At 36.2% G+C, this 27,303-nt stretch overlaps 1 protein-coding gene across 1 annotated transcript in view; it reads left to right on the forward strand.

Annotated features, from left to right (window-relative positions):
- LOC104387563 (partitioning defective 3 homolog B-like) overlaps positions 1-27,303 on the forward strand; it is a gene marked incomplete at its 3' end in the record, with an annotated part of 181,676 nt that overhangs the window by 95,049 nt on the left and 59,324 nt on the right. Inside the window, exon 3 of the mRNA XM_009996336.1 lies at positions 10,292-10,401. Coding sequence (XP_009994638.1) covers positions 10,292-10,401 — 110 coding nt within the window. The remainder of the gene's footprint in view (positions 1-10,291; positions 10,402-27,303) is intronic.

Genomic DNA, 27,303 nt, shown 5'->3' on the forward strand with positions numbered 1-27,303 from the left:
CTTGGCTGTGCATTCCAGTGTTTATCAGTACACTGAGTCTGCTACATGCATATAATAATTCTCTTCTGTATGATTCAAGGGAAATTAACATTTTTAAATTGGTAAGTTTCAAAAGAAATGCTTTATAAAAACACATGCTGCCTTCTGTGGTTTGAGGCAATACTGCTTATTTTCTTCAGGAAATATGGCTTTATTCTTTCTCTGCACTGGAAGGCTGCTGTCATAGTGCTGATGTCAAGGGTTGTTCTGTGCTGTTTGTCATAGGTGTTGTGAGGATGACACTGTGTTTGATAGATTTTTCTCCTCTACAGCATTCAGTTTAATCTGGTTTTAAAGAAATGTGATGATCAATTAAAGTCTACTTGTGTTCCTAAAACAAATGGGTTTTATTCTCAGGCAAGCTAAAGGTTTAAAGATAACTTTTCATTTCAGTCAGAGTGCAGGCATGGTATATTTTGACCTCATGACTTAACCTTGGTATTACTATTTGTCCTTGATTCATGGAAATGAGCTTTGCACCAGCATAGCTAAAGTTTATCTTTGTATTGCAGCAAAAGAACACAGTGATGCTTTCTGTAAAAATAAATATATATAAAGAAAATTGCCATGTGTTTCTCTCTTTTGGGTTGCCCATTTAGAAAACAAGCCAGTATTTCCATCCTTTCCTCCTACCCAATAATTTAGTAGTAGTGTAGGTAATAAATTTATATTTTTAATAGCCCCTCTGCCTCTGATTTCCCCAAAGATTGTTTCTCATCAATTATTCCCCTTGTGTCTATTCCCTTTGCACTTGGTTTAATGTGCCTTACTTTGGGGCAAAGGGTTATCCCCATGAAAATATGTTAAGTAGGAAGAAATTTTTTTTCCATACAAGGTACACATTTTTCTGTAGTAGCTCTTGAGCTGAGATATTAATTTTCAGCCTTTTATAGCTTTAGGGAAGGTAATAAATGGGACTTAGAATGATGGAATAAATTCTATTTCAAAATTCTGCACACCTTTTTGGCATCCTTTATTTGATGTCAGTGTTTTCACAGATTTTTGTCTGTTTTGCAAATTTTGTGATTTGCTGTTCTTGTGAGTACTTGTATGTTGTTATGATGCATAGCTAGTTTAAAAGGTAGTATCTCTTAATAAAACCAAACCCAGACCAACCCACTTAATAAGCTAAACATTTGCAGTTGGAGGCTTTGAAGGCTGTAGTATCATAACATGCTTGAAGGTTATAGTGCAATCTCTATCAGTGCACTCCAGTGCTAGGTAAGACAATGGAGTGCATGTATGTGTTTGTAAACCTCTCCAGTACTATGTGATGTATTGGCTCTGAGACCATATGGCAAAATAAGTGTTTCAGGTTAAAAATGAGCTGCTAATCTTGGCTGATTGATAGTTTGAAATTGTTCAAGCTAAAAAAAAAAAAAAAAAAAAAAAATGGTAGGAGATGATGTGGTTTTGCTTTGTAGGCAGCTCATCTTTCAGTGGCAATTTTTGTTTTGTTTTGTTGGTTGTTTTCTTTTTCACAATTGTGGGCATTAGACTGTCTTTAAAAAAAAAAAAAAAAAAAGACGTTAACTGAAGGTCTTGAGGTAGTAGATCCACCTTTTTTCTTAAGCAACCAAAATAATATAGTTTAACACATTTTTACAATGTTTGTTTGTTAGTGATTGTTTACTGTTTGCTTCCATATGAACATGTTCCAGCTTACGGATGAACCCATCTTCATGAAAGTCACCATTAGGGAAGTTACAAATAACAGTTAATTGATTCAGTCAGTTTGTCCATTGCCATCCAGTTCTTTCTCACTGCCTTCTATTTAATTTACCCTTTCAAGAGCCTTAGTTGATAGTTAATTTTTTGTCTCTTTACTTTGAAGTGCTACTCCAGATTTTTATTGTTTCCCACAACAGATATCTAGAATCTAAGCCAAGTAAAATGGCAAGTTGTAAATTTACTACTCCTGGACATAATTAGCAAAAGTTACCCCTCCCTCCCAATATGTTGCACAAGTTTCCCGTAGACACACTGACTGTTGAGGTATATTTTGCATTCTTCATATGTCATTATTTTATTAGAGGGAAGTCTGTTTACTATAGACATTAAATAAAAGAAGGATGTTATATGTTCACTAGAAGGTGAATCCTGCGGAGCATTTTGTTCATCTCTTCTTAACCCTCCCACAAAAAGGTTCCTCTGGGATTGAGTCCTTCTAAAAATTTTCCTACGGAAATAGTAATCTTACTTTTTTAAGTATTAAGACAGATAAATAGGGAGGGATAATTCAGTTTCTCATTGAATAAAAACTAGGACTATTGAACAAAACTTACTAAGCAAAGCAACCCTAAACTAACTTTTTCATTGAGCATCCAAGTAAATGGTGTTATTCAGTGTTACAGGCCAAAAATAAATGAGTTATAATAGAATTAGACAAATCCACAGGATGTGTCTCATCAGTGATTTAAACTGTGGTGGTCTAGATGGCACTCAGAAATCATTCAAATTTGTTGCAAGCTGGTTGGATACACTTTATTAAGCCCTCTCCCTGAGTCTTTGTTACCACTGTTAATTGCAGAATTTTCCAGTCCAGAGGTTTCACTCTTTTATCTTAGGACTTAATAGGACTTAATTTTCCAGGAAAAGTCAAACCAGAAAAGGTCTTAATCTAGGTCAGATGTATAAAAATAGGTCATATTTAAATATTACTGAAACGTACACTAATACTGTAATTTGTAATAGTCCTTTAAACTGCCACACAAATATTTATTTTTTTTAAATTATTTTACTATTCTACTATTAGCAACAAAATGCTACCAAAGTGATATTCAAGCTGTACAGTTTAGTTGCCAGAGTTTTAAAGAAAATTAAATGGTTGAACTGTGGAAAATTGACTGCATAAGCACCTGTAACTGATGTTAGCTGAAGTGCTAAACCAGCTTTTGGCAGTCTGACCTCTTTTGCAGGTGCACAGAATATTTTCTTTGTGTCAGTTTATTCAACTGGTACAGTTCATTAGGTATTTAATTTGAAGTTGAGAAATGGACTGGGAACTGAAATAGAAGCAATGTTTATTTTCATCTTTCAATCTGAATAAAAATGAGGTGCGAGAGTCTGAGATCTATTAGTTAGCCTAAAAATATTTATTTGAATTCAGCAAGTACAGCTAATATGCTGCTTAAAAAAACAGTGGGTTTGTGTCCAACAAATTGGATGAAAAAGACAACTGGTGTTTAAGTGTATCTAAAGTTTAGTTTCCATGTGAATGCCATTTGAAAGAGATTACATTTAAAAAAACCCAAACCAAAAGCAAAACCTGAAAAAAAAACACTTTTCACAGGTGTGTTGGGAAATTCTAATATAATGCAAATCACCCTCTCAGTGGGTGCATAATGATGGTGTGATGCACAAAGATGTTTCACCTGGACAAGAGTGAGAGAAAGCCTGGCCTGTGGTGCACAGTGCTGATTCTCATCAGTAATAGCCAATGTGTTTCTCACAAAGCTCCTAATCAGTCTGCCCAGCAAGGAGAAGAGTTGCACATTTGCTAGAGCTTAAGTTGATGAAAAAAACCCTCACAATTCATTGTTTGGTGATTAATCTCTACGCCAGCAGGATTCTGGAAGCTCCTGCCCTTCTGCCTGATGTCTTCCTACTTGGTATCTGCAGCCAAGACCTTTTGGAGCAGAGTCATGGTGCTTCCAGTGCTCTGGGAACTGTGTGTGTCCTGTCTGATGAGGAGCTGAAAATAACAGTAGTGTCTTTATGAATGTGAGAAGATCCTGAAATTACTCTAGATTTTGTGTGTCATGACCTTAAGTGTACAAAAAGAATACCTGGTTAACATCCAAGCTGAAGCCCTATACTTCAGCTGGAAGGTTTTTTTGAGAGAAATTTTGAGAAAGGAAGAAAGTAGCAGCTCTACTTGCACATCTTCTGTAGATACATAGGTATCTTAGTGCTTTAAGCTGAGAAGCAGTTAACTTCTTTTCATATGGATGTGGATTTTGATCCTTAGGATGGTGGGAAACTTAATAGATTAATTTTATTATTGAAATAATGTATGTAGGTGATTCTTACACGTTTGTCTTTGGAACACCAGAAGTTGTAAATGCAAATACTCTGTAGTTGTTTCCTTAGGCATGATTTCTCACAGTGACAACACCAAAGAAATTTCATTCTGGTCATAAAAATTGAGAAAATTTCTTGTACTTTGTAGCTGAAATCTGACTTAATATGTTATAGAACATGCAACCAGAGAAAAAGAATTGTTTTGAAATTTATGGCACAAATGAACACCTCCCCAGAATAATGTGTAAAGTGTTTACTGTCTTTTATTTGTAGGCAATTGCTTCTATCTTTCTTTGTAAGAAAAAATCATCTAGAGTGATAGGGAAATACTTTGTTCTGCACTGGGCTAATACGTAAAAGAGAGAGATTACTAGAAATGGTTTTGCCTGTAGATTTAAGTCAATTGTCTTAACTGTTACATCATCCTAGTTCATTAATCTAATCTTGTATCCATGGGAATTAAAAAAGTGCAGTATGCACTTCAGAACAGCTGTAGATCTGAAATTGTATTGATAGGTGCTATTAAGAGCAATTTGAGCTAGCTTTAAATATATGTCACATCATCAGATTATTACATATTTTAAAAATAAAGTTTTACACTCCTATCAGAAGACAGAATGTACAAGCTACTGTCAGCTACATTTTAAGTACATGGCAGAATCATTACCTGATGCCTGAGGCAGTTGTTAGCAATAAATCTGAGAGTGACCAGGTTTACCCACACTGATGGCTTAGTGCTCTTGAAAATGCTGATTGGCCGAACTGTCTGTGTGCCTGTTAACTTGAACGCTTTCTGATAAAAAGAAGAAAAATGTTTATATTAATGATCCTTCCTATATATATACATAAATCAATGTCGTGCATGTAATATTTTGTTTCTAGTGCTTGAATTATTTTATGACAGTACCACTTTAAAAGTAATTATGACTTTGCAGTTTAAATGGTGCTTGGTTTTATTTAATTTGCTCAGAGCTCTTTTAGCCAAGCACTATCTATGCTGAAGTACAGTTTCACATTTGTGTGTCTATGCACATAGTATTTACGGTGTTTTGTTTCAGCTCTGACTTGAAATTTTTATTTGATTAGGAGCTGCTCTAAAAAAATATTTTGAGGCACATGCGGGTGAGAAAATAATTTCTGTCTGTCCAGACAAGTATGATTTGGAAGTAGACAGCAGAGTAATTTTCATTGGTTCAGCCTTTAACAGTTGATATTTTGATACACACTTGATGGACAGCTGTTTTCCCTTCATAGTCAACATTTTTATATGCAGGAGCAGAATTTAAAATTATGACTCCAACTGTGTAGGTGATTTATTATAAATCTCTTTCTATCCGCTTGTATTCTGTCCAGATGTGTCATTTGTTCATCTTTAAAGCAGTTTTCCCCTGTGACCTGGAAAAATAAACAAACTTACTTTGTGCTTGCATTTCTTATGTTTCTTGTTTTGTGTTTTTTTGTGTTTTTTTGTGTTTTTTTTTTTTATTACCCAACAGTCATCTAAGAGGGTTTGCACTCAAAGCAATGTTAAAATCAATTTTAAGTATGTCATTTCACTGCATTATAGATAGCACAGCCTCCTGAGAATGCTTATTTGTGGGTGTCTTCAGCAGCTTTCTGAATTCGGTCCTGTAACAGCAAACTTCACCCTAAATCCCAAACAGTAAAAGGGTTTCAATATGGAGGTGAATTATGCTTTCCTGAGCAAGGAGACTTAAAGAGCAAAAGAGTGAAATTAAGGTAGGGTTTCAATAATCTTCTTTTGTGGTAGTGGTCACTCTGAGTGACCACGATAAGTGTCATCATTGAATCATTAAATTTAGTGCCAGAGCTCAGAGCCTAGAGACTCTGAAAAGTTTAGGGGATCCCAAGAGGGACAACTGGAGTTCCTTTGACCACGTTTGGATCCTGAACTCCAAACCTTACGTTGTTTATCTGAGGCTGCACTGTGTTCTTAAACCCATCACTTCTGGTTAGTCAGCCCCCTCCAAACGTCAAATGCTCATTTTTATCTGTCAAAAGGCTTAAGTGAGGTGAGGCAGGGGTGCACTTCTATTCAGGGTATGTGTTCATATCTGTGTACAGCTTTTTGGTGATATTTAAAGAAAAAAAAAAAAACGGAAAAAAAAAACAAACCACCTAAACAAACCCAAAAAATCAAGAACAAAATAAAAAATCATTACATCTGTCATGGAGGTGTTTCTTTTGCCATCATGTTGATGCAAGTTTTCAATTTTTAATTTTGCACAAATGGCAGTACTTCCCTTCTGGTTTGGGGTTTTTTGTTTTGTTTTGTTTTTTGTTTGGTTGGGTTTTTTTCTAATGTAGCCAATTAGCTAAGTAGCTAAATGTGGTTTCTGACATATGCTTATTTCAACCATATTTGCAGTTTAAAAAAATATTTCCAAAACACAAGAGTTTAGGGAAAATAGACTTAACCAGGAAGCTGTATGGATACAAATTTTTCAAGGTTATGTTAGCAAAAGCAAAATATTGATCTACGTGGCTTGGAACTAAATGATGCAGGATTTACTTTAAAGACAGAAAATCACAGGACTTTTTCTCAGCAGCTTTGTCAGAGGGTATGTATTGTGAATAAGGTTGAGACTTCCATATGCGCTTAGAAGGTGCTGTGGTACCATAATAAAAGGTATTCCGTGTAAATTTTGGAAGAAGGGGAAATATACCCTGAAGTAATTGAGGTTAAAAGCTGTTGTAAGGAGAAAAATTTTAGTCTTGGGTGTGTGTTTTAGTTATAGTTGTCTGCAAATAGCTGATGCAATGCAGCAAGATGAGGGTAATGATTTTTTTTTTTTTAAACTGAGTTCCTAAGTTTAAAATAGAAAATGCCACTCTGGCACAAAACAGTAGTGCTTGTAAATAACATGTTTGTGTGATCAGCTTGGTATGCAGAAGGGAGATTTTCTGTGTCTCAAAATTCGGGGAGAAGATGAATTTTCTGCTCGTGCCTATGCTGGTTGTTACAAATGTTCAGCACAGATACAGAAGCATGAGTAGAATAACATGAAAATGTGGCACAACAAGAGGAAAGGAGTGAGGAAAAAACCAAGTCAGTGCCTTGACAGAAGAAAACAGATGACAGAATCTCTTAAGTAAATGTGTATAATTGTCTGTAGTCTGTAATAACTGGCATCAATAAAGGGTTTTTTAATACATATCCATTGCTACATAAGATGGTGGAGAACAAATTTGAGGTGTGTATGAGTTATGGGCATGGTCTGACTCGAGTCAGGTTGAGTCTTGGGCAGTGGGACTTGGGGAGGTTTCTCTCTTCTGGAGTGCAAGGCAGCATGTTTGGCTTTCAAGAGTCCTGTGTGTGCAGTAGAGAAGAGGCAGGGAGAGACTGAAAAAAGAAAGGAGTCTGCAGAAGCATGGGCTGGGAGGCACCTAGTGACAGGGAGCATCCTGAGCCACAGAGGAGAGATGGGGAGATGGAGGAGGGTTGATTAGCTCAGGGAGCCACTGAGAATTTGTCTCCTGAAAGAGAGTAAGGGATTCTCCCCCACATAGAGGAAGACTATTGCTTCTCAAGTCTTTTATCTAGTTTTCTTGCTTGACATTTGTTTCCCCTTATTAGAGAAGACATTTTGGTTCAATTTACTTTGGTCTAATAAAAGGCTATTTTTGTGCTCCAGTGTCTTTGTGGTGTATGCATGTTAAACAATGAGGGCCAGAGGGATTGTTTTGAATAATTTTAGCTAAAGACTGTAGCTGACTTGATTCACAAAAATGTTACGATTTGTGATAGAATAAATAATGTTATGTGTCAGGAAATAAACATTAAAAAAATAGACTCTGGTTTTCTCTTCAACAAGAAAGTGATCTGTAGGACCTTAAAATTTACAACAAATTGAGAGAAAAGAGAAAGCATTGTAGATAGTGGTAAAAAAGTCTAGTTGTTTTTGTACAAGTAGGGAAACATTCCAGTCAAACACAATAAATTTCATAGACTCATGACAATAAGCAAAATCTTACAAGGATAAAAAGAAAACAAACAGCTGCAAGACCATCTTCACAAACTGGAAAACAGTATTCTCTATAATCCCCCTGCTCTCGCAGACTTTGGCTTTAAAGTTCAGACAGCTGTAAGCTGAGACTTAGATAATGTCATTTTGCTTCAGTTTCTCTGGAAGACAGTGGCAAAAAATCCCAAGAGAATAGGGGTCTTCAAAATTGAGTCCAGGAAGGATGTGGTAAAAACAGCACCTTGCAGCAGCAATCAGTACAGGGAGCAGACAGAAGTGCTGACGTATGGTCCTATCTTACTACACAAGAATTATATGTGCAGTGGAGGAGACATTTTCTTTCAACTGCTCAAGAAGTTGGGAGGCTCTGGAAAAAATGAGAGGTCCTGTCTCCCAGCATTCACAGTGATGGGAGACTTCTTTCTGTCAGAGGAATGAGAGAAGTGAGGATATGGTTGTAGAAGACAGCTGAGGAAAGTATTTGTTTCTTCAGAGTTGTCTTGTAAAAAAACCATGCATAGCTCTTGATATCAAGATAATAATCACTTGCAACAAAAAACACTATTCACCTTTTGATTTTTTGAGCATTCCCTCAATACCAGGACACAAATTTAAGTCTTACATTTTCTTACTGATTTCCAGCATAAGTGGAGATAGAACCTGCATTGCTTGCTATGAGGAAGTATGAGAACATTAGATTCTCCAGGTACTCCTCAGCATTAGGTGCTGGTATTCCAGCTACAATTACAAAGTTGTTCTGTGAGTGAATGTGATACAGTCACTCCACTTTTAAGAGAATCTCTTTAATGAGGAAACTGTCGCACATTCAAACTTCTATTACAGATCTAGTAATTATGGCTGGTACCAGTCACAGCCACTATAATTAATATTATGACTGACAGTTATAATCTTACTTGCATTCCCTTGCAACATTTGAAAAATTGTCTTCGACCAATGTCCTCTTAATTTATTTTTTTCTTTGTCTGTGGATAAATTATTTTTTAAATAACTGGGGGGGAAGTAATTTTTGTTTAATTTCATGTTGAATAATGTGAGAAATTCCTTTCTCATGTTACAAGTTTTCCCTCTAGCCCCACCTGGAAGTTTTTCAAGGGAGAGTTTTATAGTGTAGTCTGCTAACTGGATGGCAGTGTCCCTAGGAGCTGCTGACTGGTCTTTGAGATTATTCCCAGACAGCACGTGAATAGACAGGAATAGTTGGTGAGTCTAATTGCAGATGCCTGCAAGAAGAAGCTGTTTATTCTACAGCTTCTCTGAAATAACTGCAACTGCTTGCATTTGTTCTCTGGGAATCCTGGCAGTCAATAGCGGGAGACTGATCTGTTGTGAATAAAATATCTTCCCCCTCTCCTCTTTGTATCCTTATTTAGGCTGTCCCTACAGAGCCAGCCCAGGGCATGTTAGATGCTAAATGTACTTTATGTAGGGAGTTGCCCATTTATCCTTTGGCTAGAGCTGCCTCTGTACCCAAAACCCTGTGCCTGATGTGTCATGTACGTGCCTCGGGTTGGGAGGGCACAGTAGCAGTAGTGGACTATTGCGTCATGTGAGCTTATGGAAATAAAATTTATGACATTGTATCCAAATAACCTTCCATACAGGCTAAATGTGGGCCTATAGAATTGGTATGGAAGAGGCAAGCAGTTCAATATGGCTTTTGTACATACACCAGGGTCAAGTTAGGAACCACTGGAAACGAGATTGTGAGATCCTGGTTTGGCAGCTTAATGCAGAACAGCACAATGAGACCTGTCCTTGGTGTGCAGTGAAAAGCTTTAGACCATGTTCTGTTTTAGTTAAGTAACCACTACTGGTTGTAGGAACTAACAGTATCTGTCAAGTTCTTCCTGTGTTATCCAGTTATCCCTTAGAATAAAGCATGTCATTCCCCTGTCAGAGCTTCATCATACATGTAGTCACAGATATATTCAGCTACTCATTTGTTTTTCTAAAATAGTGTTTTCTGTTTGTCAACAGTTTTCACCTAATGTAGCAGCTCATGGATGAAAGTCTGTATAACAAAGCTTAAAATGTTCTCATTTATTTAGCTTAATAAATACAAAAGGACATAATCCTATCAAATCTTATCATTTATTAGATGGGTGTCACCATAAAACCCCCTTATGTTTAGGTGCTGTACACCTCTCTTAGTTAAACCACATCAAGCTTCATCCTGTGTTCCTTTAGCACCTTTGAACCATTGCTCTTTGTTTGTCTTTTAGGCACACCACTTCTAGTACGAAGGAGCAGTGATCCAGCTCTGGGCCCACCTGCTGACTTCCAACCAAGTGCTTCTCATCCCAGTGACTACAGTCTCAAGCATGTTGTGGCAGTAGGTGTCATGTAACTCACCTTTTTCTTAAGAGCAAAGATTGTTCTTACCTGTTGGTATATAGCAGCTTTATAAGCTATGTATGAATTTGAGTCTAAGACAAAGACCACCATACTCATTTTCTTTAAAGGAGAGAATTTCCTCTCAACAAAATGGTGTTTTTAGATGATACAGCCAATTAACAGTGGTTCTCTTTATTTAAAAAAAAAAAGATTTCCATAAAGCTCAATGGTGACATAAGGCACTGGAATATGAAGAGAACCTGTAGCAATTTTTTATTTGTTCAGTATCCTGTTCAATTTGCCATTGCTTAGCAGAAAAAATGTACTTCCACTTCAATATGCTTCACAGGCCTTGCACATTTTTTCAGTTCCCTTTTTTTTAAAAAAGGTATTTCTGTCTTCCTTTGGCACTCTGCTACTGGCCTCTAAGGTCTCTTATTTCTCTTCTGTTTTACAACCTGACTTGCCCCTTTTGAGGAGAAATTTGTTTTCAACCATAGTTATTATTAAATATTAGTGCAAAGAAAAATATTAGTGAGGATACAGTAGCTTTTAATCAGATGATCTGATACTATTTTATGCTGTCTTCAAATTTTTTAAAGTGATATGGTTTTGGTCACACTTCAGCCACATTTTTTAATTTGCAACTTTAAAACATGAAGCTTTGTGCCTGTGTGTGGGGATGGTGTTCCTATATTATTTATAAAATGAAATTATTTAGAGTCTCTGAGTGTTATCTGGGATACAGAAGTGTACCAAGACTTGATGTTTGCCTAGAAGGCTCTGGTGGGTCTGCTTCTGCACTATTTTATGCTAAATAACTTCTGACTTAAATGACGGTGCAGTTGTGCCTGCTTTCATTTCCTTGTGAACTTCATTCATTTCACCTTTAGCTTCCCCATGCAGTGTTGTGATTCATTCCCTGTCCCCAGTTGTGTAAACCAATCTATCTTTTTTTTGTTTAAAAACAAAATCCATTCAGAAACCCCTAGCCTCTTTGTTTGGCGTTGAGGGTTATTTCAGCCTAGGTCACAACTAGTTTATAGCAAGATTCCACAAATGGCTGTGTTGGCTCTTGGGGACCACGAGGAAAGAACTGAGATTCAGCAATACATGCTGGAGGTAGGAACCTATTCAGCTGAAGATCTTGTATTTCAGACCATGCTTCCAGTTAAGTTCATGTGAATGAGGGAAGTAAATAGAAAGTCAGGTGACTTGCATGCAGATGATGTTTTATGGACCTCAATTCTGAAGGCCAGCACAGGATTTTAGTTGTTGATTGTTTCTCTTTGCATGGCCAGATTTGTGGGCATCTGAATATTTAGAGTGCATCTTATTTTTCAGTGGCTTGTGTTATTTGCTAAGTGGTACAATTTAAAAAGTACTGATGACTCTTCAAGTACATTATGGTGCTACAGGAAGCTGAACTTTGACAAAGTCCTGTGTCATTTGTCAGACTTGTTCATGGTGAGAGGTTTTTCTTGATGTGTGATGCAAGCACTTACATATTAATGAAATACTGACTTAGTCTGATAAATGAAAGTGTGAAGAAGAATTCTTGCTTAACAACACAGATCTTAGTCTCTTTGCAAAGTTGATAAATGTGTCAAGTAAGTGATTATGTCAGCATGTAATGCTGACTTCTGGTATTTTATAACCACAAAAATGTTTGAAAAAATTAGTGAAATTTGTTGCATTTCAGGATATGTTTCAAATGCTTAATTTTTTACCATCAAGGAGAAAAAGATACGTTTTTGATAATTTATTTTTTTAAGTACTAGTGGTGACAAGTACATTTTAGGCTATTATTTGAGGACCACAATTAAATTTGGAAGCTATAACCTCACGTTTCACTGACTTGTATCTGTACACAAGAATCCTCCAGGCCTAAAGGAATTCACTATGCCTAAAATACAGAGCATCCTTCTGCCAGCTATAAGAGTGATAGTCAAAGCTGGACAGAAAACAACAGTGGAGAAGGCTCTCAGATTTTTATAAATATTATGAAACTTGGGGGGGAAAAAGGCCCAGAAGGTTGAAAGTTTTTATTGTTAAAGTGAAAATCTGTTACAGCAAAATACATTACACCAGCGCTTATTTTTGCGACAGTACCATTTCTAAAATTCTCATCATCAATCATACTGAAATATGCTTTGGCATAATGTTTTGGGAAGCCTAGAAAGCTTAAATAACATAGGTTAAATTACTTACAGATTGTTTTAAAACACGGTAAGAATTTATATTTGACGTGAAAAAACATGGCACGAACAACTGAATATAGCTATGCTCTTTCATGCAAGTGCTAAAGCAGTATTTAGAGAAAATTCATTTATTCTGTGTATTGCTGCTGAAAATTTAAAATGTTCCCACAAACACTTTTTTTCACATTAAACTGTTTCCTATGCAAGTTAGAAAAAAACAGAACTATTGGTAGATGAAAAAATTTTCAGTGTATGTAGTAAAAATTAAGTCTCTGTATTTATGCCACAATTATCTTAGCAATCATTTTGTAATTGAAACTGACTTCCATAATTAGCTTAATTGTTCTGGCATTTCTGGCACTTCTGGCATTTTGGTGTTTGGCACATGTAGAACGAGCAAGCAATTTAAAAAGTTCTATGTGGAAATATTCAGTTTCACTATATGCTGTCTTATCAATACAGCAGTAGTTGATCAGAGTTTTGAGAGGTGATTATCATCTGAATCTCTGAAGACAGCACTGATTTATCTCTGAAAGAGTGAAGGACAGAGGTACAATAAGTAATGCATAAAATAAAAGAGCAAACATGTAGTAATAAGAGAAGAAAATTGCTATCAAGGTGAACTGGATGAACCATTTGAGCAGTTCACAGTATTTATAGAATCTAAGCAGAGCATACATTCTGGTTTTTAGATGTCCTGTTCATTCAAAGGAATAATTTTTTTTTTACATGCCATATGATGATTGCCAAAATTACAAAGCTTGTTTTTGAGAGAGCAGGTAGTTTGAGATTAATTTGAGCTTATTCTTTGATATTTTCTTTGAGACTTATTTTGTCTTAGCTGTTGTTTTAGTCTCAATTAACAAAATACTTCTAGATCAATCAAAAACTGATAGTGAAGTCCAGCATCTGTTCTCTCAGACTGAAAGTCATTTAACAGATGGTACAAAATTTGAGTTTCTTTTTTCATCCAGACCTCCCCTTCCTTATCATGATAGCTGCCATGGAAAAGTTTAGAGACTATAATCAAGAAAAAATACGGATAATAACTATCTGAATTTGTTATTGAGGAAAAGGTATTTGTTAGTGAATTTGTTAATTTATGAAGGCAACTGTTAAGCTCTTCTCTCTAGTTAAAATCATGGGGTCCTTACCAGGCTTTCAGAAATGGAAGCTTTCCTTCCTAGGTCTCCAGAGTGGAACTCAGGGAAGCATAATTAGCTTAATGCATTTTTCTGAAAAATTTGGTGGCCATAGCTTTGCTGCAGCAATGGCCAAGTTCTGATCCAGCTGCTTTTTGGCTTTGAATGGCCTGCCTTCAGAAAGTGGGGTTAGCAATGGGCACAAAGTCTTCTGCCAGGGATCTTTCCTGAAGTAAGGCCATTCTGCATGACTGAAATCTTTCAGAGATAGGGAGCATTCTTTGGCACTTCATACTTGCTCAACACTTGTTCCTCGCTTGCAGAGAGGAGCTGCAGCTTCAGCTTCTCTGCACAAACTCGAAGTTCCTAGCTAGATCCCTCTACTCAAGTATCTCTCTGGTAAAGATGAGAGGAAGCGAGGCAGAAAGCCCAAATTGTGAGGTCTATTGGTTTGGTTTTTTCAACTTTTTGGGAGCAGAATACATTTTGCTGCTTTCATTCAATCTAGTTCATCCAGGTAGTAATTACTATGGTATGATTAAAGGACTTGAACTTTCTTTCCTGGAGCTAGTTTTTCTGCTTATGTCTTTTTGCCTAGGGACAGACTTGACTACAATCTAAAGACTTGGCCTATCAAGAGGTTTAGATGGAGGATTGTGGTCCTATTTAATTTGGTGGAATTTTTTGCATTAATTCTGGTGGGACTGAGGTTTCACCCCATTGTTATCTTGTTGATTAGTATAGGAATGCTACAACCTGTATGACTTTCTTTTTTATATATAGTTGCAAGTTTCCTCAATAAATACTTAGGTTAACTTGGAGTTAATCAATGGAAATGGCTGATTAAATTGCAGTTATCCATATATAAAGATACAATGAGATGCTGGATCAATTGAAGAGCTGCTTCAGTGGCTCAATACAATTTCAAATTTTATCTAGATGTGACTTGAAATTGACTGTATTTTATGCAATGTGGACATATAATTTGCAATTTTGGAAAAGGTTTGTATATAATCAGAGTATTTTTATGTTTCAGACCCTTGTTAAAAAGGGTCGAAACCTATTCTGGTTCTTCTGGCTATTAATTGTGTTTGTAATGTGTTAGCCTTCCTGATTAAATGGCTGCAGATTACCATAATGTGAGCATGTGTAACGATGCAGCTCCATGATTTGTTCCTGTTAGATACTTTTCTATGTACATATGTAAACATAATGATGTGCTACAATCAGAGCCTGTTTTCGAGAAAGATTATCAGTAGTACTTTCAAAATGTGTGGGTATTTTACTAAAGAAACAGGCAGAAATATTACTTAATCTTATCAGGCTATTTAAAAATGGGTTTTTTTGACACAGTGATGGAATAATGCAGTCTATAACTTGGGTTGTTCCTTGGGTTTCTGCTAAGGTTTGAGCAAAGAGACTGCACTGCCTTGGGGCTGTATCCTCTGTCTAATTTATGAGATAAAACTTTTGTCCAGAATGTTTACTCACCCAGATTAGGTGAGATAGTTTTAATTTCTGGTCCTTTTTCATGTGTTAGAATGTCAATTCTCACATAGTTAAGTGATTCCAGGATATGGCCTGTGAGAACAAAACCAGGTAGTGGGAGAAATGCAGTAGTTCTTCAGGAACTAGCAGTGTTGGAAGGATGGTGCACACCTAATGCTTTAAATCTAGTGTTTGTTGATAAACAATAATTAGACAAAAGAAATGAAGTAGTGATGGAAACAAAGCTATTACAGTGTATGTCACAGGGCAGAGGCAAGACTACTACTCTGAGGTAGCTTGGTTTCAGATTGTAATTCAGAATAAGTTTTTTTTATTGTGGAAGGCATTTACTTTTTTTCTGGTATAAGTTTTCGTATTAATAATTTAACTCCTGCTCTTGAAATACTGCTGTCTGGAACAGAACGGAATATCTGGGCAGATTTAGAAGGATTTTCTGCTATTCAGCTGGGGAGTTCCAAATGGTTTGAGTTTTTTAAAAGGGAATTCTGATGTGTGTGAATCAACTTTTAAAGCAAATACTGTGTGTCTATTTACACTGTGGAACATACATAGAATACTCCTAATCAGTGCAGGAGCTTTGCTTTTGATGTCTGATTAGGTTATCACAGGGACATCTGCAGTGAGTTAGTTTTAAAGTTGTTGGTGTGAGGCACTGCAGGAACCAGAGATGTGTGGCACTCTTGCACCATTAAAAAACTGCTGCTTCTAAAGAACCTTTTATAAATCCAACTATGCAGCTAGCAGAGGGCTGTCAAATTAACAAAAGCCATTCCTTCTTGATTCTTTCTGTTGTTTTTCAACACTGCACTGCTTTTTTTTTCCCCTTCCTTGTACTGTGTACTGTGACATTCTCCAACAAAAATGAATTACTTTATAGTGTAGAGGAAAACCTAAGAAATTAAAATTTGTAATACTTTAAAATACTGTATTGATCATTTGGAAAAGGACAGAAGTGCCCTGTGGTGATTTCCTCTTTTGAGGATTCAAAGAGATGTGTGTGGGGTTGAAAACATCTTTGTGTTCCTTGCAGAACCTACATTTCAGAAAAAAATTTATTTGTATTGTTTAACATGAGCAGTGGGTGTAATTTACATATTTTTATTTGAGAAGGATAAGTAGACTTTTTGTGAGTTATTTTGATAAGAGCTAATACTGAATGTTATGTAATGTTAATCCAGTATATAAATTTTCAGTTAAAAATATTCAATTGGTAAAAAGTTATTCATTGTTAACATGTTTCTTTCTAAAGCCTATTTCCAGCAAGAGGAGTGCAGGTTTTTTACTGACTGCTCAGAAGAGATAGTATCTGTTACAAAAACAGTCAGTCTTCTCCATTGCTCTGCAAATTATGTGAGTAGGGGGCTGGGGTTTGTTTAATTTTAAAATAACTTTTAGGCCATGGTTGCAGGTTTTTCTACCTTGTGTAGTTAGGTAGAGATGATGGAAGAGACTGAGACTTCAGTTCTTTCTTTTTCTCATGTGGCCTATCTGATAAAGTATGAGGAAAAAATATAGGGCAGAAATAAGAACTTCTGATGGAAAAAAAAAGAGGGGGGGGGGAAAAGATCACATTTTAAATGCTGTTGACACATTCATATCTATGGCTACATCTTTGGAGTCCTACAAAATACAGTCATTCCATCTGAACATGACAATCAACATGGCATGTGCATATCATTTGCTGTCAAGCTCTAGAAACATTTATCTAAAATAAGTTCTCAGTCAGCATCCTGCTAAAATGTCTGCTACTAGATAACATTTTCCATAAACATAGCATTCCAGTGGCCAATTGGAAATAATAGCAGAAATCTTTGATACATAGACTCAAATGTTGCTGTAACATTAGGAAACAACTAATTTTGAATTTTGTAGTACATTGTCTTGCAGTGCTCTGATTGTGACACTCTGATTGTGGTTAATATTTCTGTGTCTCTGAAAATGAGATCTGTGGCCTTGGTTGTCTTACAGGATTGGTAGTTATTCACACTCAAAGGATGTGTGATTATTTTAATTTTTTTTAGGAGAGACTCCTTAGACACTGAATTACCCATCTCATTGCATAGACCTTACCCGGAGATTTGTTCTCCAGATGTAGTTGTGTAGTTGATGTCTCAGCTAATCTGGATTTACAGGTTTTTGTGTTGTGATAATAACCTACTGCTTTTTGAAACTTGCAAATCCAGCTTTTTTATGGTAGCAAGGCCTGATTTACTCCATCCCTATAAAACAGTTTCTTACAATGACAACTGGAACAGAGGGAGGAATATTTTAGTGCTTCTGTGTACTGTGTGCTTTTGGTGTTGTGGGTGTTTGACATGTTGGAGTTAGAAATAATAAACTGAGACCACTGTGAATACACACTGAAATGGTAAGGGTGATTCAGGGAGATTCAAGATTTTGAACAAACTTCATGGCTTGCATTTTTGTCAGTAATTGGTTACTTCTACAATGGTTACTTCTGGCCTGTAAGTCTAATATGATCTTTTGTTATTACCCAGACAGAAGAACTTCTCTGAAATGACTTCAAATAAATAAATCATAATAAACAGTTTCAGAAATGAGAAAATTTTCAGTTAGAAGAGGAACCAAAGATGGACATAGCTATGGTCTGATCTAGCACAGTTGTTTTTATGACACATTTAACATCCTAAAGAAGCATATTTGCCAGTTCCAAGTTTTGCACATCCCAAGCAGTATCTTAAAAAAGAAAAAAACCAAAACAAGCTTTGGTCCCCAAGAGAGGTCTTATAGGAAGAGTTTTTCCCTTATCTTGACAATCAGTTTGATTAGTGGCTTGTGCTTTTTAACTAATATTTTTCCTATTTTTAAAGTACTAAGAACAATAATTTTTCCTTTTATTTGATCTTGGTTTAAGCCTTTACTTAATTCAGGTTTCCATTAAAATATGTGTATTCTCAAGCCGCTCTCTAATGTTCAAGTGAAAAGCTTTCTTCTTTGCATCAGTCCTAAGGGATGTTCATAGCACCACATTTAGTGTATTTGAACTGTGCCATGTAACATTACTGGGCTGAGAGCATATCCTGGCATCTTACAGTTAGCAGAATTACTCTCCCTGTTGACATTCATGCTGTTGTCTAGTTAGCAGCAGGCTTAGAGTGATATCAACTGGGACTGTAAATCAAAGAGCTGCTGTTTCTTGTAGCATGCTTGCTCCATTGACTTAATAGTAGTGCATCTGAGATGATTATATGGAGATGAATTAGCCTCCTTCTTTTTCTTTCTTCTGCTTTTTTGGACTTACCAAGTACAATCAATTTCATGGTGTATCTGTCAGCTTTACAGAAACAAAAAGAAATCCCTTCTTTTCAGCTGGCCTCATATCAGTCTAAAAAATACTGTGAAGACTTCTCAATCTGGAGTTCATTTTCACCTCCACACATCCCTTTTTTAAATGATCTGCATAAATATTTGCCCTTCTAGCAGCAGAATGCGAATCAAACAAATATATTGTTTTGGGGTAAAGTTTGTTCTCTGAGCAGCACTACTAGCAGGGGCCAGTTTTTCTTCATCACCTCATCTTTTGACACTTCCCATAAAAGCCCAAATGAGTTTTGAAAGCAGAAGAGGCATATTCCAAGGGGAATTTTATAAAACATTTCTTAGATGTTGCAAGCATGTTAAAAGGAGGGCAGGCCAGGGAACAAAAACCCCACAAATTAAATGGATTTTAAGTCACAAAGAAGAAAAATGTTATTTATCAACAGGAAGAAACATATTCCCTTCAATTTGATTTCAAAAGATGTAGCCAAAGTATGGATGTTTCATCTTAAAAATAAATAAATCAAATTTGTGAAACCATGGAATCATTAAGGTTGGAAGCGACCTTAAAGATCATGTAGTTCCACCCCCCCTGCCCTGTCACTAGACCAGGTTGCACAATCATGTCCAACCTGGCCTTAAAAACCTCCAGGGCTGGGCCATCAACAACCTCACTGGACAACCCATTCCAGTTCCTCACCACCCCTGTAGTGAAGAATTTCTTCCTAGTATCTAACCTAAATCTCTCCTCTCTCAGTTTAAAACAATTACCCCTTGTCCTATCATTATCTTCTCTGATGAAAAGCCCCTCCCCAGCTTTCCTGTAAGCCTCCTTCAATGCTGCAGTTCTTAGTGACAAATTTGTTTGTTACTCAGAAGTTCCTGTATTGATATTCTCTTTAGTCAAAGAATTAGTGTCTTCACTAAATTTTTAGTTTAAAAGAACATAGGAACATTTTCTTTGGATCTATGAGGCATCTACCATAGCTGCCTAGGCATCAGATGTTCCTGTGTGCTTCTCTGTGCTTCTTTCACTAATAATGGTATTAGTGAAAATTCTGTGGCACAAAGACCAGCTAGGAGACCAGTGTGGCTAATGCACTCTGCACAGATAAATGTATCCACATTTTCTTCAGGCATAGTATGTGCCGCTTGGATGCTTTTGTATTCCCATTTGAGAGTGAATTCAGCAACGTACATCTGAGGGAAGAATATTCTACAAAAGATATCCTGAAAGTATATTTATTATTTAGAAATTACCCTGTAAACTTCTAAATAGCAGAATTAACCCTTGGGGCAAAAAGTCAGTTCCACTTTAGTCTTCAGGCCATTCTATCCAGCCTTGATTTCCCATTGTTAAACATGGGAAAGTGCTTCATCCTGCCAAGCAGAAGAAAAAAAGGGAAATTGTCTGGATCACTGTTCATAGATCCAAACATCACTTCTTTTGCTATGGATACTGTTTTATGGTCAAATGAGTAGTAAAATTAATATACAAAAGAGAATCTGCTAGTTTTTTTTCTCTTTAAAGCACCTCAGAACCTCATAATTTGTCAACAGTAGAAATACTTTCAGCTTCAGGATCATCATGTCAATAATAACAAAGCTATCCTTTGGTTTACAAAACACTGAACCAAATGATCGCTTAATGCCCGGCTGTGATTTTCTGCCTTTTGCCTTTCAATGTCTAGTTTGTGTATAATTGTAATTTTCAACTGACTGTTTTGACAGGCACGTTGATGATGCTATTGTGTTAATGTCATAAATCATAGGAACACTGATATTACCAGGTAAAGTCAGTTCATTAGAACTGGATGCATGCACTCATAAATAAAATTATTTTTTTAAAAAAGTATGGTACTATGCCAAGAGATAACACTTTAGGGAAATGAATCTGTTGCCAATTATATGTATTTATAATGCTATGTAGTTGTATAAAACATCAAATTATTGATATTAGTTCTGTTAAAATTACTTTTATATCATATCTGATGCTGGTTACCTGTTAAGTACCAGTCTAACATGTAGATTCTAGGTTTATAGTGATATAATTTTTAAAAAATTATTAAGTATTTAGAAGCCATTAAATATTATTATATTTTCATATTATTATGATAAGTACCACATAAATACTTCTTATTTATTTAATTAGTAAGATCTCTTCAGGGGTAGCTTTTTGTTCTACTGCTCAAACCAGGACATTATTTCATTCTGTAACAACAGAACATGCACATTTGGGGCTAGTTGACAACTTTGTTTAGTTTGCATTGTAAAATTAAAATAAAATACTTTCTTGTTTAATGTATGCAATTTATAACCTGTTTTGTTTCTTACTATTTAAAGTAATACATCTAGGGGTTTTGATAATAGTGTATTAATTAAAATGGTACAAATGAAAGTCAGAAAGCAAGTTCATAGTGTTCACCAGCACTTAAAGAAAACAAGTATTTTTTCAGGCAGAAGACAGAAAAACATCTCTGCTTTGAGCCTACTAGAAACTTTTTTATCAGGAAAATGTGTGTTTGAACAGTGATATAAAGTAATGCTACTCACTTAGGATATATAGCATATATGTTCATGTGATGCCTTTTGCTAACAATGTATTTTAAGAGAATTGAGATTGTGCCTCATATTGTTGTGAAAAGAACTGGAAGTAGATACATATGCTGTGGTTCACAGATAATGAAAGGATGTCTGTGCAAAGGAATCTGAGAATATAACTCACTGGAAAGTAATATTTATTTTCCAGCAACATTGAGCTTTGAGAAGGAGGCAACTACCTAGGTATCTACCTCTGACTTTTACAGACACTGGGGCCCTTCTGACAGCCTTATGATTTTGCAGGTGTCAGCCAGCCTCTGCTCCTGCTCTCCAGGACTGCACCCTGAGTGGCTTTTCAGGTTCTGCCCTGCAGGGCAGGTGGCTGGCAAGGATGGCTCTGAGCTCCAGCTGCTGGGGTGGCTGCCTGCCTGCCTGCCCAGCAAGTGGCAGGGCACAGGTGGGAACATCTCATGCAGACGCATCTTTATTCTGTGCTGCGTTTTTTTGTTGTTTGTTGTTGTTTTAATTCTAATTTGGATGTTAATCAGCTTCAAGATAAGTAAGAAATGCTAGCCAATGGAATTGTGAGGATTCATATTGCTAATTTTCCCATGGTTTTGGAGTCAGACTTGACTGTACACTGCAAGTGGTGAGCAGGAAGTTCCTATTGATGAAGACATGTTGTGTCAGGAGTGTTCAGCCTCCAGTCTAATACATTTTTCCTACTGCAGATAGTACTTCTGGGTTCATTATAGCTTGCTTTCATAAGTCGTCATTTCTGTCTCAAGGCTGTTGTGCTTTCCAGTGTAAAGCAGATTGATGCTGGCACATTTTTTCTATTTTAATTTTATGTTGTCACACTGAAACTGTGTCTCATATTGGAAGTGCTTTGAAGTGAAGAGATAAACAAAGAGCTAAAATAAAATTTAAAAGGAGCACAACCAACATTTCATATTGGTTTGTCTTTTTTAAAAATAAGACAAAATGGATGTAGTACCCTTGTGCCACTGTAGTAAGTCTGCAAACATTAGCCGATCAATCTAAATTGAGTTAGTGTATATGCAGTAAGCAGAAACAGGTGAAAATTAGGTTATCTGTGCCCAACTCCTTCTGTTTGCTATGAACAGTGAGATATAAACTAGTTTTTAGACCTGATTTAGTTTTGTTTATTTTCAGAGAGGGGCAGAAGCAGAACATGTGCTGTATCTACCATAGTTATTAAACCAAGAAACTGTAAAAAGTCACTAGCTGAGTTGTGACATTTGCAGATAAAGGCTATAAATAAATCTGAAGTGAATCCAGGAGGAAAACCAGCAATCCTTGGTACATTTCAGTTTTATCTCTGTGAAAAACAAAAATCTTGAGAATTTTGTGTCCTTTAACTATCAGAAAAAGAAGTCAGCCAGTGTCAGAAATGCCAACCCATTTATAATCTGAAGTATGGTTTATAACTTCACTTTTTTGTTGTTTGTGGACTCCCAAAAATTTCCCAGTGAAGACAGTTGTTTTTTATGAAGTTCTAAAACTAGTCAAGGAATTTAGAGGTCTGTTTACCACAGATTTGAAGCCATTGTCTGCAGCAATAAAATAGAAAATAGCAGTGGTTAATATGCTCTCACTGTTACAATTCTTGGGTGCAGAATTACTATTTATCTTTCATTTAAAGGGGAATGACAAGTCTTTGTCCCTTGACCAGATTGGAAACACACAAAGTATAACAGCTTTTAGACACATTCTATTCACCTCTTACTGGTGAGAAGCAGCAATTGCATAAAAAAAAGCATGATTTCTGTGAAGTGGCAGGATGAGGTCCTTTCCTGAGATTGCAGTCTTAGCTGTGCAAGAATGGTTTGTATTCTCCTTTCCTAGCAGAAAGGTAATTGCCATTTTCTTTTTCCTGTGCCAAGAAGTGTTGCCTCCACTATAGATTCTATGTAAAGACTGAGGAGAGCTGGCTGCAGGCTTCCAGACCCATTGTTAATTCAACTCGAGACTACTTGCTTTAGAACCTAGCATTTATTTTCAAGCCAGTACCACCTCTGTGTCTGGAATTGTGTTGTAGTGCTCTAAAAACCAAGCCAAATGCAGCACTGGAAATCCAGTGTCTTTTGAACGAGAAGGACAGATTCATCAGCAGTAGTCTTGACATACTGGTATCTCAAAACGTACATGCCTGTTCAGCCTGGATGTTAAAGAATCAAAGGCTTACTAGAGGCACACAATGTGTGTCTTCTTTGACAGAGGTTCTCATGTTTATCAGAGATTATTTTTTAAAAGAAAAGTTCATTAGGTCACAAAATATTAACAACTTCTGTCTTCTCTGCAAGCTAATTGAGAACCTGACTAGAATAATTTTCCGTTTGCAGGAGGCCTGAACCCATCTGAACCAAACTGCTGATAGCCTTTGACTTTTCCCTAGAGGAGGGGTTTGTGAAAAGAGCTTTTGCTCTTAGGTTTTCTGGAATTTAGCACCACTGGTGATCAAATGTGCCTGTTCTGCCTTCAAGAGGATTGTGAGGATGAATGAAATGTACTCTGAAACGTTCAGGTTCTTTCCATGATACCAAACTTCGAGGTCTACTACTGTTTCTGTGTCATCTCTCACTTCAAAAGAATCTGCCCGTTGACTTTTAAGTTGAACTGTTATTGTTGGGGCCCCTTTGGGTTGTCTGAGGCTATCATATGTTGAAATAGCCATAAAAACATAAATAATATTTACTTTAATATGGTTAACAATTTGTTTCACTGTTGCAAAGATGTAAGGTAGTTCAGGCTTGAAGAAAAGAATCAAAACAACACAACTGTTCAAACTGAGTTTGCGTTCAGCTCCCTGCATAATTACATTTGTGTTTTCCAGACTTGTAACTGTTGCAGGTTGATACAGAAATGGGGATTATGCACTAAGGAACCAAACAAATTTTCAGTCCAGATAAAGTGTAGTTGTTCCTGGAGGAGTTCTGGTTGGGTTCTCATTTAAGTTCCAGACAAGATTTGCTAACTAAACTTTTCACTATAGAAATTTATAACCATTTAAACAAAAAGGAGCTATTTGCTGGAAGTGGATGTGGCAGATAGAAAGCCTCATCTCTGTTCCTCTTAGAATCCAGACTCCTTCTGTGCTCACAACACTGTACTGTAGGCAGTTCACACTTGAGGGAAGCTAACAGTTCAAACTGGATATTGAGTTGGAGTTCAGCTCCCCAGGCCTCTGTATTTGTGATCTCCAGGCTTAATCCCTCCGTTAGCATTGTACTGGAGTGAATGTGTATTGGGAAAGCTCTGAGTAGCTTAAGTGCAGCAGCACATCAGTTTTGTGACACAGATTGGTATTATCCTGTTACTCTGCTGTTTTGTTTCATGTATCCAGTAGTTCCTATTAAAACATTAACCCAAATTCCCTGTGCTTTTTTGTTGAAATGTAAAGCCCTGCATGAGATTATGCACAGATTCTTGAAAAAATGCCATTCCCTCCATGATCCTCTTTTCTACTGGGAGCTACTTTTGTCTAGGATGTATTGCGTGTACCTGCAGGATGTACCATATTTCAGGTGTCCTTAACTAAGGTCATTCTCAGAAGAAAGCTGTGAAGGCTCCTTCAACCACTTTTGAATTTGCTAAAGTTCATCGTTGAATGAGAGGCCTTTCTTTAGGGAGTCTACCTTGTTCTTTCCTACACAAAGTAACTCATTGAAGCTACTTCTTTGTACCTTTTATTTCTAGAAGAAAAGATATCTTCTTTACTTTTGAATACCTAGAACACATTACAGTGATGTGAAGCCATTAAATATGCAGATTAGTAGTCCTCAATATAAGAAAGATGCAGGCAAAGTCTAGCAGCCCACAGTGCATTGGCCTTTTCTAAAGCAGTTATAAAGTCTTCAGAGAAAGTTTTGGTTTTATATAGCATAACAAACTTCACTTTGCGAAGTACTATATAAATTTGCTTTTCTAAATAATAAGTGGCAGTGAACTGGACTTAGGTAATATTGTATTCTTTGAGTCAGAGAAACAAAAACCCAAACCCATGAAAAACAATCCACCTCCTTTACACCACCCTGCTGCCTATCTTCCAGCATTTCTGATTGTGAAGTGTTTCTGATTATAATCAGACCTGGATAATTCATGTTGGGTGTATTTATGAGTAATAATATTTGAAATATTTAGCTGGTAAATAAAACTGCACTGTGCTTTGTATCTAAGCATATTATACTGAAATTTTAGAGCTTAAATACCTGGCATGCATTAAAACGTTCTTAACTTACTATTTCAGGTGGCTCAGGTTTTCTGTTAACGCATTTCTTAAAATCAAGGAAATTGTACATTCAGGAAATACTAATGTCTAAATCAATCTCACTTCACATGCCTTATCTTGTCGCTGCTTTATATGTCTGTCACATTCCTCGCTTGATCATGAGCACAGTACTGACTTCAGCCCTCCCAGGTAGCCATAAAAAAATTACATAATTGTGAAAATCAGGAAATCTGAATAAGTGGTTTGAAGTTTGACAGGGATGAGCTTTGTGGCAAACATGTAGTAAACATATGCCTCTGGGGTATTTTGTTTCTAGGAAAAAACTTACATAAGTGAAAATGCTTTTGTTCCTATTTTAAGACAGGAATTTCTTCTGGAAGACCTTTTTATTACAAACAATTCTCATTATGCACTTTTCTCTTTTCTTTTTCTTTTTTTAAGAGCAAAGAAATGGGCATTGAATTTAAACAGGCATGTTTGTCCAGAAGCACATGAAAGAAATAGAATTGATAACTCACACTGTTTTGTGTCTTAAGGAGAATTGCTAATTTGTTTTCATCACCTGTCGTGCTCACCTAACCAACAGCAATGTGTTCTCTGACCTTTGTTCTTGCAATTAAAGATGCTGCTATTAATCAACAACCAGAGTAGCCCTTGATCTTGATCCCACTTCTCAGTGGAAATTAAGATAACTGTGTAGCATTTTAATTACATGCAACTGTACACAAAATCTCATTTTTAAAGTATTTTGTTCACTCTACATTCTTTCAACCATGTGATAAATACCATTTTCTTCCACTGCAATTTTTAGATCTGTCAAATTATTTACTAACCCGTGCTGTTATTTCAAGATGTAGTTAGTAATTAACAAGAAACCAGACCATTGTTTAAAAGTATATTTTCTGATTACTTAAAAATCCTAGGAGAGATTGAAAATACCATTATGATTCATAAGGATTTGTTCAAAATAACAATATACTCTCAGGTGATCTGTTTTTAGTTTCAATTGCCTGCTAGGTTTAGGATAAGCCAGTGATAGTCATGTCTTGGCTCACAGGAGTCAACTCAGATTTATTAGTAATATCCATTTATAAATTCAGGGCAATTCTCTGCCTGTAATTTCAGATCCTAAAATAAGGGTTTGTGTACAGTTATATAGAATTAAAATGCTACACAGTTGCCTTAATTTCCACTGGGAATTGGGATCAAAATCAAAGGTTTTATGTAAGGTGGTGTGTTTTCTTCTATTTGGATGAAGGCAACTCAGTTCCTTCAATAGATTCAGACATTTTAACCCTTTTATTCACGTGTTTGATGCTGTCTAGGTTAAGATGTTCTCATGGTCCCTCAGAAATGCCTTCCAGACTGATAGCCTTTTTTTTTCTCTGACAAGTTCTTTCTTAGAGTTAGGTTTAAAGTATGCCAGAAAAGACATTAAGGAGCATCTCCAGTTTGACAGGTTTACCTGTCAAATAGAGGCCTGGCAAGACTGATGTATGTTGTTTTTTCCCTTGGGTCATTATGATGGCTCCTTGGTCACAGTGATAGGGAATTTTTGCTGAGAATGAAAGTTGGAAATTTGGTTTGGAGAATGCCTGCATACAAGGAGAGAGTAAGATTTGTAACAGAAGTTATTCCTTCCTCTACTGAAGTATGTTGTGGGGCTTCCATAGTATTTTTGTGACTAGATAATTTTGAAAGAACTTCACATGCAACTTTTATATACACACACATACATATACATATGCACACACATATATGTACAAAAATTAAAATAAAAAATATTTTGTGAATATAATACATCTTAATGTATGGAGAAGAAGTTTATATATTAGATGGCTACCAGATGATGCTCAAACTATTACCACTTAGACTGAAGCAAGCTGATAAGTCTTTCATTAATTCAATGCCTGAATCTTCTGAAAAGTAAATAAATTTGCAGCCCACAAAGTTAAGAGGGAATACTTCCCAGCAGG

The sequence above is a fragment of the Chaetura pelagica genome, unplaced genomic scaffold (genome assembly GCF_000747805.2).
Source record: "Chaetura pelagica isolate M959 unplaced genomic scaffold, ChaPel_1.0 scaffold3, whole genome shotgun sequence".
Classification (NCBI taxonomy): Eukaryota; Metazoa; Chordata; class Aves; order Apodiformes; family Apodidae; genus Chaetura; species Chaetura pelagica.